Source organism: Strigops habroptila, chromosome 8 (genome assembly GCF_004027225.2).
Source record: "Strigops habroptila isolate Jane chromosome 8, bStrHab1.2.pri, whole genome shotgun sequence".
Lineage (NCBI taxonomy): Eukaryota > Metazoa > Chordata > Aves > Psittaciformes > Psittacidae > Strigops > Strigops habroptila.
In genome coordinates, this window is record NC_044284.2 from 43,622,653 (window position 1) to 43,640,994 (window position 18,342).

General features: G+C 56.9%; 1 protein-coding gene and 2 pseudogenes across 2 annotated transcripts; all 3 read left to right on the top strand.

Annotated features, from left to right (window-relative positions):
* Positions 1 to 116: 116 nt before the first annotated feature.
* Positions 117 to 3,629, top strand: PLPP6 (phospholipid phosphatase 6). Of its 2 annotated transcripts, none has more exons than XM_030496430.1 (3): positions 117 to 148; positions 426 to 850; positions 2,761 to 3,629. In XM_030496430.1, exons 2-3 carry the CDS (start codon positions 442 to 444, stop codon positions 3,129 to 3,131), a joined length of 780 nt encoding a protein of 259 aa, XP_030352290.1. In that variant the 5' UTR covers positions 117 to 148; positions 426 to 441; the 3' UTR covers positions 3,132 to 3,629. The 2 variants fall into 2 exon arrangements, with proteins under 2 accessions (XP_030352290.1, XP_030352289.1); XM_030496429.1 differs by lacking the exon at positions 117 to 148 and adding an exon at positions 161 to 201.
* A 4,767-nt stretch (positions 3,630 to 8,396) lies between these two features.
* On the top strand, positions 8,397 to 12,718 carry LOC115612294 (annotated as a pseudogene).
* A 57-nt stretch (positions 12,719 to 12,775) lies between these two features.
* On the top strand, positions 12,776 to 18,201 carry LOC115612302 (annotated as a pseudogene).
* The last annotated feature ends 141 nt before the right edge of the window (positions 18,202 to 18,342 follow it).

Consider the following 18,342-nt stretch of genomic DNA (forward strand, 5'->3'; position numbering starts at 1 on the left):
CCCTCGCCGGCTGCCGTACGCCGGCTGGGGCGGGCACGTGCGCGGCGGGGAGGAGGGGCGAGCCCGCGGGATCCCCGCCCCGGAGCACGGCAGGGAGGGGGGACCTCCCGGCCGCCAGGGGACGCCTCAACCCCGCCGCGGCAACAGGGTGCGTCACGGTGGGCGGTGAAAGAGGAAGCGGGAGCGCGGCGGGGCCGCCCGGTACCGGGGGAGTAGGGTTGCGGCGTCCCGGGCACAGCGGGAGGGGGAACCGGGCCCCGGCGGTGCGGCAGCGGGAGGCCACGGCGCCGAGCAGGGTGCCGGGCTGGTAGCGGGGAGGGGGAGACGGGGACGCGCGCCCGGGGAGGGGTGACAGGCAAGCTCCTCGCCCGGGCCCCGCTGCAGAGCAGGCCTGGCGGCCGGTGACCGGCCCCTACCTGTCCCAGGCCGCCTCCTCTCGCCATGCCGAGCCCCCGGAGCAGCCGCGAGCGACGCGCCGGCAGCAGCAGCAGCGGCCGCCCCGAGTTCCTGTCCCTCGTGAGCCAGCGCAGCACCGGCTCCCCCGACAGCCCGTCACGCCGCAAGGAGTCGGGCAGCTCCGCGGCGGCCCCGATGCCCGAGGAGGACTGCATGAAGCTGAACCCTTCCTTCGTGGCCATCGCCCTCAGCTCGCTGCTCGCCATCGACCTTTGGGCCTCCAAGCGCCTGGGCGTCTGCGCCGGAGAGGGCTCGGCCTGGGGCAGCGCCCGTCCCCTCATGAAGGTCATCGAGATTTCAGGGCACGGCATCCCCTGGCTGCTCGGCACCTTCTATGGACTCTGCCAGAGCGACAGCTCAGCGGCCAGGGAGGTGCTGCTCAACCTGCTCTTCGGTGAGGCTGGGGGCTCACCAAGGGGCACTGCAGACAGGGGCTGGCTGCAGCCGAGGGGGGAGGATGGGACCTGAAGGATGGGGCAGAACTGAGCGAACCTCAGTCCTCCTGTAGCCCTGAGGAATCCAGCTGATCTTGAGTAACTGGTGCAGGCTCATCTGGGGTGCCTGGTGGCATAGGTATGGCTCATCCGTCACAGCTGCAACCACACACAGTGACACTCCTGGCAGCTAAACTGCTCCTGCAGTTGCACAAAACTTTCAGGGAACTGAACTCACTTTTACCTCTTCAGCTGATCAGAACAGCGCATTCGAGGTGCAGCTACCTAGTGTTGAGAAACCACCCCATTTCCTGAAAAGCTGCTCTGCCACACAGATGTCTACACCCTTGGACTCCGTGCAGGTAGTGCCTGCATGGATTGTTCTGTATCAGCCAGTGAGGAAACTTGATTTAAAGCATGCATTTGAATCTTGTGTGGTGTAATATACCCCCCTACCCTCCAGCATCCTGTCCTACTAGGTGTACTTAGATTATTCATTTTTGCTCATTTAGAAACTAGTAGCTCCAGAGCAAACAGACCTTTTCAGCTTCCTAGTTCTTACTCTTTAAGTTGCAAATAATTAGTATCTCACATTTGTAATTTGAATTGAAATTTGCTTGGTAGGAAATATATGGTTTTGTGCATCTTTTTCATTTAGCAGCACATGGTTAAATTACAGTCCCGAAGCAGAGCAGTGGGAAGGGACCTGGAAGCCTCCAACTTAACCTCTGCTCCGAGGAGGTCTGTCCTAGTACCAGGGCCTTGTCCAACCCTCAACCCTCCGGGTCAGAGCCACCCACCTCTCTGGGGCCCTGTGCCAGGGCTGCAGCACCCATGTGGGAAAGGAGTGTTCCCTAATGTCCAACATCTCCAAGAACCATATCTTAAAAAAGCAACCGAACAAGGTTTACATGGAGGGGAGATTGTTAAATTTAATGATTAACCAAAGGGAATGAACTGAAGTGACCAACAAATTTGTTGTCCAGAAACAAGCCTTAGGACAAGCAGAAGTTGGTCTCTCTCACAAGACTTCCTTGGAGGAAATGCCCCTAGCTCTGAGCACTATGCTAACCAAACTAACAGGGATGGAGAAAGCACTCTCTGCCCTACAAGGCCAAATGCTCGCTCAACACTTCTCACAGATCCTTCACCTCAGACTTCTACTATAACAGCCTTTAGCTCTCTTGCATTAGCAAGCCACCATTTTTTAAATCATCTTTTATTAAGCTATTGAAAACCAAAGTGTGGTTAACTTTCTGGCATCATTCCCCCCAGCAGCAGGGAGAACTTAGACTGCAGGAGCCCTGGCACCACACAAGCTCAGACCTGCTCACACTGAGTTGTGGCTGAGTGATTGGAATGGGTTGATCATTCACGCAGATCAGTTTGACCCCTACCCACCAGGGTAGGCAAAGCAATGCTGACTCAGCACAGGCTGTCAGAGCGTTGTGGGGACTATTAACTCCTCTGTTGCCTTCAGGTTAAAGGTTGGGTTGAGCCGTGAGTCATGGCAAGATCAGATTTTACACAGAAAAGCTCTTGGGTACAAGCCAGACAGAGACCTGCTGTTGGCTGTAGCAGGCAGAGATCTGGCATTGCACAAGGGCTGCATGCAGCAAGAGCAAAGACTGAAGATATGCTCATGCTGGAAAAGGCCAAGCATTGAGATGTTCTCCCTGCCTGGGTATTGTAGCCATGGGAATACTGCCTTCTCTTAGCTTGTTTTGGTAGCCAAGTGCTTTCTTCTTAGCTAATGGCTTTGCTTTGATTCTTGGTTTGTTTTCCATGGAGGGGAAAAACAGCCAAAAAAACCTCAAAATGAACAAACACAAAACCCAAACCTTGCTCACTCACTGTTACTGTCTCCTAGCATTGCTGCTGGATCTCATGATGGTGGCAGTGGTGAAAGGGATTGTCAAGCGGCCGCGGCCCACCCACAACAAGATGGATATGTTCGTCACCATCTCAGTGGACAAGTACTCCTTCCCATCGGGCCATGCCACCAGAGCTGCCCTGGTCTGCCGCTTTGTTCTGCGCCACCTGGTGCTGGCTGTCCCGCTGCGTGTCCTCATGGTGCTCTGGGTTCTCATTGTCAGCATTTCAAGGGTCATGCTGGGCAGGCACAACATGACAGATGTGCTGTTTGGCCTGCTGCTGGGCTACGTGCTGTACAGCGTGGTGGAGTACTGCTGGCTGTCCCCGCTCAGCGTGCCTGCCCTCTTTGCGCTCTGGAGCCATTGATGACTGGGTTCCTCTCAAAGGAGAAGGCATGCACCTGGTATTCTAAGCACGCACAAGGAGGGGATACTGGGATTTGAGCTCACACATTGGACTCCACCAAGACTTCAACACTAGCAGCGCCGCAGGCTTCTGGGCCTGCAGTTAGACCTTTGTTAGCTGTCTTATCCTGTTGGGCAGGGTGTGCACTGGCCAAGCAGCTGCACTGACTGTTGTCCCATGAAAAACAAAAAAAAACCCAGTCCCTGCAGAGCCCCAGGAGGGCTCAGCACTTTCATCTGGCAGCTCACAACTGATACTGTGAATCTGCATGCTGTTGCTGGGCACCTGTTGCATTAGCCCGTGGTGTATGTGGTAGCTGTGGCTTTGCAGAGATTTCTCTGAAAATACATTGATCATGTTACAATCATGATGTGCCCTGCACAGCCTGGTCTATAAAATATGCCTGGAGGGCACTCTCTAGGGTCTCTCTTCAGATTATAAAGAACTCTGCCTTCCTAAGCGGTGCATCTCTTCCATTGCTCTAGATTTAAGTACTACACAGAGAACAGATCTTAAAGCAATGAGGACAGAGGCACCTGGCTCCCAGTGTCATGGGGAAAGAAGGTGCAACTGAAGGTTTGGTCCATCCATGCCATCTCCAAAACAGGAGGTAACAAGGGAAGCAGCTGCCAACAGCAGCCTGCTCCTGAAGACCTTGTGCAGAACTTCATAACTGCTTTTCCCCTCCACAGGATTTTTAGTCTACCATAGTATACAGCACATTCACAGTAGTTCCTGCTTGCCAGCATGCTACCAGTGCTGCTGGCAGCATACTGCAGCATGAGCCCCTTCCCCATAGCCCAGCAGCCAGCAACACACACACTCACCCAGGCTGCTGGGCAGCCCCAGGAGCTGAGCCTTACCTGCAACTCCTGCAGCAAGAGGCCCTGGCTCTGCCAACCACCACCACAGCTCTGCATGCTCTAGGTGGGCTGGCACCATTAGTCCTGGCAGCCTGTATTTCATAGAGGACTGCTTGTCCTTGGCAGGAGAGTGCCATGAAGTACTTCTGTAATCTCAGCCAGGGCTGAGATTGAGCCAGAAAAGCACAGAATCCACATCAACAGGGACCACAGCCAGTACTCCACAGTAGGAAGTGAGGGGTCTGGACTGGACTTAAATAGTGCTCATGGCACAGGGAGGGTGGGGTTTGGGCCCAGGTGAGGCTCATCATGGCCATTCAGGTCTATTAGCACACTCAATGCCTGGAAAGTATGGATTAAGTCTTATTAAAACCAGGCAGTGTTTTAAGTGTGCTGTTCGTCTGGGTGAAGTGCGCAGGAGCAGCCTGAGGGCCACTGGTACAAGCACCCTGTTTCTGTCTGTCACCCACTGTCAATTATACGGAGGCTGCAATGAAAGCACTTGACATGGCAAGGTTCCCCCAGAGCTGAGCCCTGAGCTACCAGCTGTGGGTTTGCACTCCAGCAACCAGAAAAAAACAATCCCCTGGTCGCACCGGGCATGCACATGCCCGGCAGCGGGCTGGGCCAGTTCAGCATGTGCGCAGCAGCACACAGCCACTCCGCCAGCCCTCCCACCTCAAGGCAGATATAGCTTCTCTGGTGCTTGCAGATCACAGGCATGCAGCACAGTCCTGAGTGGTCAGGGTTTGGGATGATCAGGGCTTGTTGAGCTGTGCCAAAACATCTTAGCTCTACTTTTTCCCAAACGCAGGGTGCTTTTTGTCCAAGTGTTCTTAGAGCCATTGAGGTCTTCCTCTCCAGGCAGGAGTACAGCAGCAACTCTGTACATCTGTGGTTTGTTTCTACATGAATGTGCATGCCGAAAGTTGCTCCCAGCTCACTTGCAGGACCCTCCACAACCTGCTTGGTGGCACCTGCTATAGCCAGTGCACAGCCCCACTGTGTCATGGGCTGCCCAGCCACCCTCTCACCTCTGCTCTGTTTCCCTCCACCTTCCCCAGCAAGACCTTTGGTCTCCTCTTGTGATTATCACTTGTAACTGCTGGTGACAACAGATTGGCGCTTTCTGCTCTGTTTGTCCTATAGTACCTCTGCCCACTGCAGAAGCCCTGAGCAGATGTGTCTGCGTGCACTGCCCACCACACACTACATCCTGGCCAGGCATGCACAGTGGCTTTCCTGCTGACATCAACAAGCTGGTCTTGACTGAAATGCCATGGTTTGTCCATGATGCACTCCCACACTCACCTGTGCCTCAAGGTGCGGTTCAGCTAGGTCATGAACCCAAGCACAGTGGGGGCAAAGTCCAAGGCTGTGCATCTCTTATAGCTGCCAAGGAAGAACGGCAAATTCAAAGGCAACCTGCACAGAGATTTCGTAGCACAGCGGTGGGGTTGAAAGCTGGAAGTCCCCTGTACCTGTCACCCTTGGGCATCCCTGCAGAGCTTGAAAAAGCCAGAAGGCAGCTGCGAGCGGAGCAGGGCAGGTAGCATTGCCAGTGCTGCCTCCTTGCCATTCCCGTGCTGATCCACTTACTGAGCCACCTGCCTGGCAAGAGATGCTTTTGATGCTTTTCAACAGACAGGCAGAGTGTGGATTGGCACCTTGGTGCCTCTGGCCAGGCAGGGATCAGCCCTTGCCAACAGCAAGGGACAGAAAGAGCTTTATTACACCTATTGCAAACATACTATGACTTTTAGAAGGTTAAAAACCTTTCAGCTGCGGAGCTTGGTCTCTCCACAACCCTGCTCTGGGGCAAAGTTCCCCTGCAGCAAGGGGAGCAAATTTCCTCTGCAGCTCTCACAGGCTGTCCAGCTGCGGGTGTGCCAGGAGCCAGCGGTGTGCTCCTGAGCCACCTGGCCTGTGCCTCCTGCTGCCAGGGAAAGCCTTTTCCTAACCGGTCTCACCACCCTGGCACCAGCGACACCCTAGCAGCACAGTGCTCCTCACACCCAGGTCGCAGTGGCCCCACCTGTAACTCCAATGGCCCAGGAGAAAGCTATGGCTCCAGGGACACTGTGCTAACATGCCCAGCCCAGGGGCAGGGGGGACATAGGTGATGTGGTACCTAGTGCCAGCAGAGCAGCTGGAACTGCATGTGCCCCCAGGTACCAGGGTTGGGATGATTCTCTGTCATGGTTAAGCCCAGACGGCAACTAAGTACTACCCAGCTGCTCGTTTGCTCCTCACAGCCCATGGGAAGGGAAGGAGAATTGGACAAAGGTAGAACCCATGGGTTGAGATAAGAACAGTTTGATTTTTTTGAAATTAAAAAAAAAATTATAATAATAATGAAAGGGAAAAAAGAAACGGGAATAAAATCCAAGAAAGACAAGCGATGAACAATATAATTGTTCACCACCTGCTGACCGATACCCAGCTCGACTTGAGCAGTAATCAGTCCCTTCGGGGTGACTCCCCCCAGTTTATATACCAAGCATGACATGCTGTGGTACGGAATATCCCTTTGGCTAGTCCGGGTCAGGTGTCCTCTCTCTGCTCCCTCCCGGCTTCTTCTGCACATCTCTCACTGGCAAAGCATGAGAGACTAAAAGTCCTTGAAGGTAATCACTGCTTAAAAACAAGTAAAACATTAGTGCGTTATCAGCATTATTCTCAGACTAAATCCAAAACACAGCACTGCACCAGATACTAAGAAGAAAATTAACTCTATCCCACCTGAACCCAGGTGAGATATAAGGACATCCTGATAATCACAGAAGTAAAAATTAGAGCAGTGTTTGTTTACTCAAGATGCACACCACAGAGACCAGCTGCACCTCCACCTTTCCTGCAACCCTATGGCCCTACAGCATCCCTGCTGTTGTCTCATCGTCCCAGACAAAACTTCGGGGGCTGCCCCTCATCTCGACTGCTTTGGTGCACAGGACCAAACCATGCACAGCTGCACCCCGTACCTCTCAGCCCCGCTCTATGGCATTGTCCTCAGGCAGAGACCAGAGGTGGAGGGCAGCATGGCAAAGAGGGTGGCTGATTCGTAGAACTCGTTAAGAACTCGCCAATAAAGTTTTAAGTTGACAAGCAGGTATTCTTTATTGCAGCACCGGGAGACACAGGGGATATCTCCTCCTAACATGTCTCGTTTAAGCATCAAATTGACCATGATTATATTGTTGCTTAACATACATATTCATTACATTTCCGGTAAACATAATACACATTCATTAGTTTTCCGAGAATTGTTCTACATAATTCAACGCCTATTTTCGCACGCGCATAACAAAGTGGTAGTGGTCTTTAGTGGTCGTTTTACTTCCCTTCCTTGAACTCTTGTTCTGGTAGTCTTTGAGGTCTGCGCAGTAGATAAGTGCTTATGCCAGTTTAATTAGTTCGGTAACACTGCTGACACAAGTGAGTGATTTCTTCCCGTCCTTCTATTTATCAGTTAACTTAGCTACAGCATACCCTAAACATTTGCTAGTTTCAGATACTCTTTATCTACAATCCTATTTTGCTTACACTAAATTTCGTATGAAGGTCATAAGGTTCTAAAACTATGTCAGCTAAAGTGATTTAACTTAGACAAGGATCCTTATTATGTTCTTTTGGTTGGGCTTTTTAGGTTTGGAACGTTTTGTTCTTATGTACAAAGCCACCAAGCCTAAAGTTACTTAAAACTGAATTTTTTTATTTACAAACGATTATATTTCATTTTGCACTCCCTTGTCTCAGTGGCCATCAATACTACGTGGAGGCGGACATCAAGCAGAAGAGAGAAGTGATGGCAAAACAGTAAGATCCCCCTGGGAACAGGGAGGGGGCTGTTTTGGGTACAGGTGATGGTGGATATCTGTCCTACGCTGGGCTGTGTCCAGGCACACTTGGCCTTGCCAACAAACGGCAGGGACGTGCTCAGCTGATCTAACCCCACCCTACTGATCCTTCCCAATGGTGGTCCATCCAGTACCACCTTGCTGGTGTGCGAAGCATCTGCTGGCTCTGCCACCAGCACCTGCTCACCCACCCTGCCCACAGGTACGTGAAGAGCCAGCGGCACACCATCCAGGTGGATTACATCCCCTACATGGACGAGCTCGCCTGCCAGGTGGGGGTCAAGCCCAACCTGCTCACCCTCTTCCTCAGCGACCCCAAGCTGGCGCTGGAGGTTGCCTTCGAGCCCTGCACGCCATACCAGTACCGCCTGCGGGGCCCGGGACGAACCTCTGGCAAGGGACGCTGCCGGAAAAGCCAAGCAGGCATCCGGAGCCAACCGGGTGCGGGCTTCCTCTCCCCAGTGTGGGAGAAGTGACCAAGTGGGAGGCCTCAGTCACCACCGACGTGCACCATAAAACCAGGCCAGCGTCTGGCGTCTCAGTTTGGGACAACTGAGCAGAGACCCTCACTGACTCCCTGCCTGCCACTGGCCTTCCCTGGGCTGCCGAACCCACAGCTGCAGGTCAGTGGAGGGGCTATCGGTGGGTGCCGGCACTCAGCAGGTGCCGGGGTGGCACCATAAGTATCTGCCCTGGGGAAGGGAGAGGGCAAAGTGCAGGTGCAGGGGCTGTGTCCACCGGGGTGGGAGCCATGGGTCCCCGCGGGAGGGCGCGGCACTCCGGCATGCCTCCATTGCTTGGACTTACCATGAGGGGAGGGTTTTCAAGGCTCCATAACACCAGCTAGCACTTCTCCCAGGTGTCTGGAGATAAACACTGCAGTGGTGAAAAACCCCAGCACCGACCAGCTCCCTGCTGGAGGTGGGGGGATAGCTGCACTCTCACAGTCCCAGACAAACCTCTGGGGGCTGCCCCTCAGCTTGGGACCACTTTGGAGCACAGGACCAAACTGTGCACAGCTGCACCCTGCGCCCCTCAGCCCTGTTCTCCGGCACTGTCCCCAGGCAGAGAACAGAGGTGGAGGGCAGCATGGCGAAGAGGGTGGCCATCATTGGAGGGGGCAGCAGCGGGCTGTGCGCCATCAAAGCCTGCCTGCAGGAGGCGCTGGAGCCTGTCTGCTTCGAGAGGAGCGGGGACATCGGAGGGCTCTGGAGGTTTGAGGTAAACCCTGTTGGCCACATGTCCTGCTGGGGGTCAGAACCACAGCAGCCAGGGATCAGTGGCTGCTGCTGGGGCGGCATGCAGCCTGCCGTGGCGGGGTCCTGAAGGCGAGCTGAGGGCAGGGGCTCCACATAAAGAGCCACCACATCGGCCCCAGCCATCCCTCCGCATCGTGGCCTACCGGACCACCCAGAGCCATGCCCTGCTCCTGCAGGAGTGCCCTGAGGAGGGCCGCGCCAGCATCTACCGCTCTGTCATCATCAACACCTCCAAGGAGATGATGTGCTTCAGCGACTTCCCAATCCCCGAAGACTTCCCCAACTACATGCACAACTCCAAGATCATGGAGTACTTTCGCATGTATGCGCAGCACTTTGACCTGCTCCGCCACATCCGATTCAGGGTGAGAGCCACCAGGGTCCGGGCTAAGCGGCGCAGCAGGGCCAAGGCACAGGGTGCCTGACGCCTGCTTCTCCTCCACCCAGACCAGCGTGTGCCGCGTGTCCAAGCGTCCCGACTTTGCTGCCACGGGCCAGTGGGAGGTGGTGACGGAGAGCGAGGGGAAGCAGGAGGCGGCCGTCTTTGATGCTGTGCTGGTGTGCACTGGGCACCACACCGAGGCACACCTCCCGCTGAACACCTTCCCAGGTACTGCCCAGCACCCACGCATGAGGAGAGACCCCAGAAAGCTCGGCTGTGGCAGTCCCTGTTCTCCCTACCTGTTCTTCCTCCCAGCCTCAGCATTTCCCTGCCTTGAGTCAGCTCAAGGAGAGCTCCCATGCTCCCCAGGAAGGGTCTGGCTGGGCCAGGGACAGTCCCAACTCAGTACTTCAGGAGGTGACCCTCCAGCCCAGTGCCAGGAAGCCAAGCATCCCTCCTCCCTGCCCACAGGAATCAACAAGTTCAAGGGCCGCTACCTCCATAGCCGAGACTACAAGGACACTCAGGATTTCACAGACAAGAGGGTCGTTGTCATCGGGATCGGGAATTCAGGGGCAGACCTGGCTGTGGAGGTCAGCCAAACAGCCAAGCAGGTGAGCAGCAGGAGTGGGGTCCCGCTGGCCAGGGCAGCGCCCCGTGGGACACTGCCGGCTCCACGAGGACACCGGGACCAAGGTGCTGGCACAGCCACTGCTCCGTCCCGGCACTCACTGCAGTTGGCAATGCTGGCACCCACTAGCCCAGCCTCTGTCAGTTGAGACTCGATCCTGTATGGATACCCTGATTTCCATCTCTGAGCCCTGCACTGGGGCTGCTCCTGGACTGCTCGCTACCTCCTGCCCCTGCTAGGTGCTGACCACCAGCTATCTCTGCCCTTCTGGCCTTTGCTGAGTGCTTGGGCAGCAGGAAGAGGACCTACCCTGGGGCAGGGACGTGTCTCCCCCAGCCAGCCCCTCAGGACCAGCAAAGCCTTCAGCAGGCAACGCTTACTTCCTTGCCCAGGTCTTCCTCAGCACCCACTGTGGAGCATGGATCATCAACTGCGTTGGAGATCAGGGCTATCCCATCGACACCATCGCCTTCACCCGCATCAACGTGTTCCTGCGGAAACTGATGAGCCATTCCATGGTGAGCAACTTTGTGGAGAAGCAGCTGAATGCCAGGTTCAACCACTCACACTACGGCCTGAAGCCAAAGCACAGGTGCCAGCAAATGCTCCCCCTGCCCAGGAAGGACCCTCTGCCTCTCGCATGTCCAGCACTGCTCAGCCATTCCCATCCTCCCTGTGCCCAGACTGGGGCCAGGGCAGCAGCCCTGGAAACCTGGTTAATAGCTGTGTAGTGCCCAGGCAATGCTCCAGGGAGCCACCACAGCCTCTTCCAGGGAACCTTGGTGCAGTGCGGTGGCAGCTGCCAAGCACCCCTGAGGGAACAGCCCCACTGGAAATGAGCATCCCTGGGGAACCACATCCCCACAGCAGGGAGCCATGGCTGGAGCAGGACTCAGAGCAGAGACACCCACCCCAGCACCCTGATGGTTCCTTGTACTTTCAGGGTCTTTGACCAACACCCGACCGTCAACGATGACCTGCCCAACCGCATGATTTTGGGAAGGGTGCTGGTGAAGCCAAACATCCAGGAGTTCACAGAGACGTCTGCCATCTTTGAAGACGGCACCAGGGAAGACATTGACGTTGTGATCGTTGTGATCTTTGCCACAGGACACAGCTTCTCTTTCCCCTTCCTTGAAGGCTGCGTGAAGGTGGTGGAGAACCAGATCCCGCTGGTTCATGTTCCCCCCGATCTGGAGAAGCCAACGCTGGCTTTCATTGGCCTCATCCAGCCCCTGGGTGCCATCATGCCCATCTCTGAGCTCCAGTGTCGCTGGGCCACTCGCATCTTCAGGGGTAAGCGAGACAAACCTGCCCTGTGGCTGTAGCCCAAGCATGCATTCCTGGAGCCGGGGTAAATGGTGCCCAGCCATGCCTGGGAGGCAGCAGCTGGCTGTGCCATCCTGGCAGTAGCCAATGGCGTGGCCAAATTACATCCCAGCCACTGTTGCCAGCACTCCCATGCTGTGGCTTATCCTCCCTAGCATAGAACAAGCTTCCCCCACAGTGCTACATGGAGGCGGACATCAAGCAGAAGAGAGAAGCGATGGCAAAACAGTAAGATCCCCCTGGGAACAGGGAGGGGGCTGTTTTGGGTACAGGTGATGGTGGTATCTGTCCTACGCTGGGCTGTGTCCAGGCACACTTGGCCTTGCCAACAAACGGCAGGGACGTGCTCAGCTGCTCTAACCCCACCCTACTGATCCTTCCCAATGGTGGTCCATCCAGTACCACCTTGCTGGTGTGCGAGGCATCTGCTGGCTCTGCCACCAGCACCTGCTCACCCACCCTGCCCACAGGTACGTGAAGAGCCAGCGGCACACCATCCAGGTGGATTACATCCCCTACATGGACGAGCTCGCCTGCCAGGTGGGGGTCAAGCCCAACCTGCTCACCCTCTTCCTCAGCGACCCCAAGCTGGCGCTGGAGGTTGCCTTCGGGCCCTGCACGCCATACCAGTACCGCCTGCGGGGCCCGGGCAAGTGGGCCGGTGCCAGGGACGCCATCCTCACCCAGCGGCAGCGCATCATCAAGCCCCTGCAGACGCGGCATGTGGAGGAGCACCTGTCGGCTCCCAGCATGCCCCTCCTCTTCAAGCTGGTTGGAGCCGTGGCCGTCCTTGCCATCGGTTTTGCCTACTTGTAGGTGCCCCACAAGTGTGAGAAGGGATGTGCTGGGGGGGCGAGCTGTTCATCCCCTGACCCATAGTAGCCTGTGCACCCCAGTGCTGGCAGGATCCCTCCTTCTGCCCCGCGTGGCCCCGCTGTGGCCAGACCACAAACCCAAGATGCACAGAGCCTCCCCAGCTTGTGAAATAACACCCCAGTGCCCGGTCTGCGCCCTTCCCCGGGAAGCCACAGCCAGGGACAGAGGAGGAAACCTGCTCACACACATAGTAAAACCCAGTTCCTCTCAGCCTGCTCTTTCAACCCAGTAGGGACATGCCACGTTTTTCTGTCGCCTCTAACCCAGCCATGCCGCCACTGCCGCACTCACACAAGAGCTGAGCGGCAAAGGCACAGCAGACTCCCTAACTGGATAAACGTGTTAAACAGAGACAGGCGTCTGTCCCGTCACTGGCTTTACCATTATCTCCTGCATTCCCATGGGTCTCACACGGGTTTGGGATCAGCATCATGACAACATCCTAGGGCAGCACAGGCTGCACACATTCACACGTGTGCACATGCGTGTATCCACAGCAAAATAGCCTCACTCAGGGCGTGTCCCGCCACAATAGTCACAGTGGCACAGCTCAGTGCCACCCTCATCTCCTGAGTGCAGCCCCACCATTGGGTGGCTTGGGAACACAGAGTGGTGACAGAGGTTCCTGGCCATCACATGCCAGGGCTGCACGGCTGCTGGCCATCAGTGCACTCAGCATCCACAAGCTTTTGTTTTCCATGCCATGACCTGCCAAGTCTGCAGCATGGCCACTTCTCAGCCCTGAGCCCAGGAAGTCCCGCAGCAGCGTTGGCATTGTTAAGCGCTTACAGATCCTAATGAGCCCTTTGCGGGAGGAGGCGCAGGCAGGAGGTGTGGCATGGCAGCGGGGCGAACCTGTAGATCATAACTGGAAGAAACACATCTTGCGACAGCCCAGCTGATCTCAGTCAGGCTGGGGAAGCACTGGGACAGCCAACCGCAACCAAGCGACACCGTGCACCCCCTCTGTGACTCGCCAGGCTCCACACACCCCCAAGTGTGTTTTGCCCAGGGACAGGACGCCCCAGCATCCCTGCCACCACCACAGTCCTGCAGGACATGGCTGCCCAGAAAGTAGCCATCGTTGGTGCCGGTGCCTCTGGCCTGTGCGCCCTGAAGTGCTGCCTGGATGAGGGGCTGGAACCAACCTGCTTTGAGAGGAGCAGATTCATCGGGGGGCTCTGGCGCTTTGAGGTAAGCCCTGCGCCGTGTGAGCCTGCCCCACAGCAGCAGCGCGGAAAGCATTGGGATTTATCATTGGCAGCTAACAAAGCACCTTTCCCCTGCTTTGCATATGTGTGGCTGTCCGGTTTCCCAGGAAAACCACACGAAAGACAGACTGCTGTGGTAGCAGGATGCTGGTGTCCTGGCTACATGGGACCTGTCTCCTTCCCACCAGCAGCAGGACAGACCCTTTCTTTCCAGTCTCATCCATCCCTTCCCCTGCTGGTTTGTTCTTTGTCTCCTCCAGTCCTTCCCTACCCATCCTTGTCCCATCTGACCCCACTGTCTATCCCGGTCCCTGTCCTGCCCAGGCCTTGTCTGGAAGTCCCACTTGTTCCTCTCCCTACTTCTGTGGCACTCACCCATTCAGAAGCACCGAGCGCTTCCTCCTCTATGCCTTGGCTCTCCCTTCATCAGGGGAAGCACCAGAGCTCATTTCTGCCCCCACCTAATGAGGCTGTTTGTTGACTTTTCCCCTGAGAACCCACGAAGAAGACAAGCCTTCCACAATGTCCTGATACACAGTGGGATAGCCGGGGGGGGACACCACACCAAGCCAGCACAGGGTTTGGGGTGGCCCAGTTACAGTCCACTGGTTCTGCCCATGGTGGTTCAGAAACGGGCCTGGGAGAGCAGAGCCAGGGCAGCAACACCCAGCTGCTGGGGCAGAGACTCAGCAAGCAGGAGTGGTCGCTTTACTGGAAGTGACAGATTTGGCTCAGGAACTGGTGACACCTGATGTGGCAACTGGGGCAATGACACCATGGACAGCTTTGGGAACGCCCTACCTCATCAGAGACAGCGGTGGGAGCAGGGAAACTGAGGCACAAGACCCCACCGCTGTCTTGATGAATGGTAACTCCACTGTTACCACTGATCGCCCTCACCAATACAGAGTCCTCTTCCGTCTTTTGTGGGGTGGGCAGTCACATCTATAGGAGAGTGCTGGGTGCAGGGACAGGTGCAATCACCCGTGGCTTAACCCTGCACCCACAGGCACAGTGAGGCACCAGGCAGGCAGCCCTGGGGTCCCTGACCAGTGCTGAGCTGTGCCCCGCTCCTGCAGAAGCACCCTGAGGAGGGCCGCGCCAGCATCTACCGCTCTGTCATCATCAACACCTCCAAGGAGATGATGTGCTTCAGCAACTTCCCAATCCCCGAAGACTTCCCCAACTACATGATCATGGAGTACTTTCGCATGTATGCGCAGCACTTTGACCTGCTCCACCACATCCGATTCAGGGTGAGAGCCACCAGGGTCCAGGGTGAGCGGCACAGCAGGGCCGGGGCACAAGGTGCCTGACGCCTGCTCCCCCTGCACCCAGACCAGCATGTGCCGTGTGTCGAAGCGTCCCGACTTCGCTGCCACGGGCCAGTGGGAGGTGGTGACGGAGAGCGAGGGGAAGCAGGAGGCGGCCGTCTTTGATGCTGTGCTGGTATGCACTGGGCACCACACCGAGGCACACCTCCCGCTGAACACCTTCCCAGGTACTGCCCCACGGACTGCTCACTTGGTCCTTGACACCCCTGGGACCACCCTCCTCTCCAGCTTAGTCCCCACTCAACCCTGGCTACTGCCAAAATGCTTCCACAGGGTAACACACCAGGCGGGCTTGCACGAGCGTGCTGCTATCCCACCCATCTTGGCGGTCTGTCCTAGGTGGCTCATGCTGTGCCATCAGCACCTGACCAACATGTCCTGCTGGCAAGTGTCACTTCTGCCAGCTCACCTCTCCCGCCAGCGACTGGCTCCCCGAGCTGCTGGCCATGCACCCGCTGGGCCCTCCAGCTCTGTGGCAAGGCTTGAGAGCTTGGTGCTGGCGCTGGTCTTTTACTCTTGGTGCCAGGCAAAAATGCCCGGATGGCTTTCAGCCGTGGAGACCCTCTTTGGCTGGGGAACAGGCTGGAGCACACCGTCACCGGGTGGATGGTGTGCCATCTGGCAGGATGGCACAGATCCCGGCTGCTCCTCTGCCCCAACACCTAGCACCAGGCAGGAACTGCAGGAGGATTCTGGGATGGGAGCATGGAGGTCTCCAGTCCAAGCCCTGCTGCAAGCCAGGCCAGCCCCAAAGCCAGAGCAGGATGCTCAGGGCCACACTGAGCGTCTCCCAGGCTGGAGATGCCACCACCTCTCTGGGCATCATTCCAGGGCCACACTGCTGCTGTTGGTCACTCTGGCCCCAACCTGTTCTCAAAACACACGACCAGTCTGAGCAGGGGGACAGCCACCCCCTACCTCACATCCCTGCCTAGCACGGCTTCTCTCTCTCTTCCAGGGCTGGAAAAGTTTGAGGGCTGGTACCTGCACAGCCGGGACTACAAGAGCCCACAGTCCTTCTCAGGGAAGCGGGTAGTCGTGGTTGGCAGTGGGAATTCAGGCATCGACATCGCGGTGGAGCTGAGCCAGGCAACTGAGCAGGTGTGCCGGGAGAGCCACCAGGACCGAGCAACCCCCCACCATCCCCTGCAGGATCCTCTCTCTCCAGCACCTGGCCACAAGCACCCATCCCCTCTCGATGGGGGTGGCTGTTGTGGTCCCAGCAGCTGTGCTGGCATCCCTGTTCAAGGAACATGGCGAGACCCCAACCCGGTCCTGAGGATGCTGCCACATCACCACCTCTCCTCTGCTTCCTTCCAGGTCTTCCTCAGCACCAAGCGTGGGACCTGGGTGCTGCACCGGGTAGCAGATGGTGGGTATCCCTTTGACTTTTCCTATCTCAGCCGCTTCACACAGCTCTTCCAAAGTCTGCTGCCTCAAAAAGCCATCAGTTTTCTCCTGGAGAGGAAGCTGAATGCCCGCTTCGACCATGAGCTCTATGGCCTGCGGCCCCAGCACCGGTGAGTGCCCTGGCAGCAGTCCAGCTGCCTGCCCCATGCTGTCCATCCTGCTGCCTGTCCCACTGCCCGGGCACACGCAAGGTCTGCCTTCCAGGTTCCTTGACCAACACCCGACCATCAACGACGACCTGCCCAACCGCATCATTTCGGGAAGGGTACTGGTGAAGCCAAACATCCAGGAGTTCACAGAGACGTCTGCCATCTTTGAAGACGGCACCAGGGAAGACATTGATGCTGTGGTCTTTGCCACAGGCTACACTTTCTCTTTCCCCTTCCTCGAAGGCTGCGTGAACGTGGTGGAGAACCAGATCCCGCTATAAAAATTCATGTTCCCCCCTGATCTGGAGAAGCCGACGCTGGCTTTCATTGGCCTCATCCAGCCCCTGGGTGCCATCATGCCCATCTCTGAGCTCCAGTGTCGCTGGGCCACCCGCGTCTTCAAGGGTAAGCAAGGCAGCTTGAGGGAATGCAGATGCGCTCCCCCAGACATGGCAAGGCTGAGTTGTTCAGCTGGTGGCATCCCTTCACACACTGCTTTCCCCCACTCACCTTTTTATCTTCATTTTGCTTCTTCATGGGGACAAAAACCAGCCTTGCATGTCGCAACGGGCCTAACACTCATCTTCTCTTGTGGGAGCCACTAACAGGTCCCATTGCCTGCAAACCCCCTTCTCCCTTTCCTTTTCTGCTGTTACTTTCTTCGCCTATGCCTCCTACTTTGCTCCTGACGTGGTAGCATGTCCCTGAAGCCTCAGAGGTTTCCATGTGCAAGCAAAGGCCAGGCTGGGCTGCAGAGCCAGCCAGACTGTGATAGGAGCACAGCCCTTCCTCCCAGCTACAGCCTCCTCTTCCCCAGGGCTGCAGGACCTGCCGCCCTCCACTGACATGCTGGCTGATGTCATGCAGACCAAGGAGAGAATGGCCAAGCGGTAAGGAACCGGGGCAGGCATCGGCCCTGCCACTGTCACCCATGTGCCCACCTGCCAAACCTGCCTGCTCTCCCTGCCCACAGGTACGTGAAGAGCCAGCGGCACACCATCCAGGTGGATTACATCCCCTACATGGACGAGCTCGCCTGCCAGGTGGGGGTCAAGCCCAACCTGCTCACCCTCTTCCTCAGCGACCCCAAGCTGGCGCTGGAGGTTGCCTTCGGGCCCTGCACGCCATACCAGTACCGCCTGCGGGGCCCGGGCAAGTGGGCCGGTGCCAGGGACGCCATCCTCACCCAGCGGCAGCGCATCATCAAGCCCCTGCAGACGCGGCATGTGGAGGAGCACCTGTCAGCTCCCAGCATGCCCCTCCTCTTCAAGCTGGTTGGAGCCGTGGCCGTCCTTGCCATCGGTTTTGCCTACTTGTAGGTGCCCCACAAGTGTGAGAAGGGATGTGCTGGGGGGGTGAGCTGTTCATCCCCTGACCCATAGTAGCCTGTGCACCCCAGTGCTGGCAGGATCCCTCCTTCTGCCCCGCATGGCCCCGCTGTGGCCAGACCACAAACCCAAGATGCACAGAGCCTCCCCAGCTCATGAAATAACACCCCAGTGCCCGGTCTGCGCCTTTCCCCGGGAAGCCACAGCCAGGGACAGAGGAGGAAACCTGCTCACGCACATAGTAAAACCCAGTCCCTCGCAGCCTGCTCTTTCAACCCAGTAGGGACATGCCACGTTTTTCTGCCACCTCTAACCCAGCCATGCCGCCACTGCCGCACTCACACAAGAGCTGAGTGGCAAAGGCACAGCAGACTCCCTAACTGGATAAACGTGTTAAACAGATACAGGCGCCTGTCCCGTCACTGGCACCACCATGATCCCCTGTGTGCCCATGGGACTCACATGGGTTTCAGATCAGCCTCATGCCAACACCCCATAACAGCACAGGCTTCACGCATGCAAATATGAGGCAAAACAGCCTCA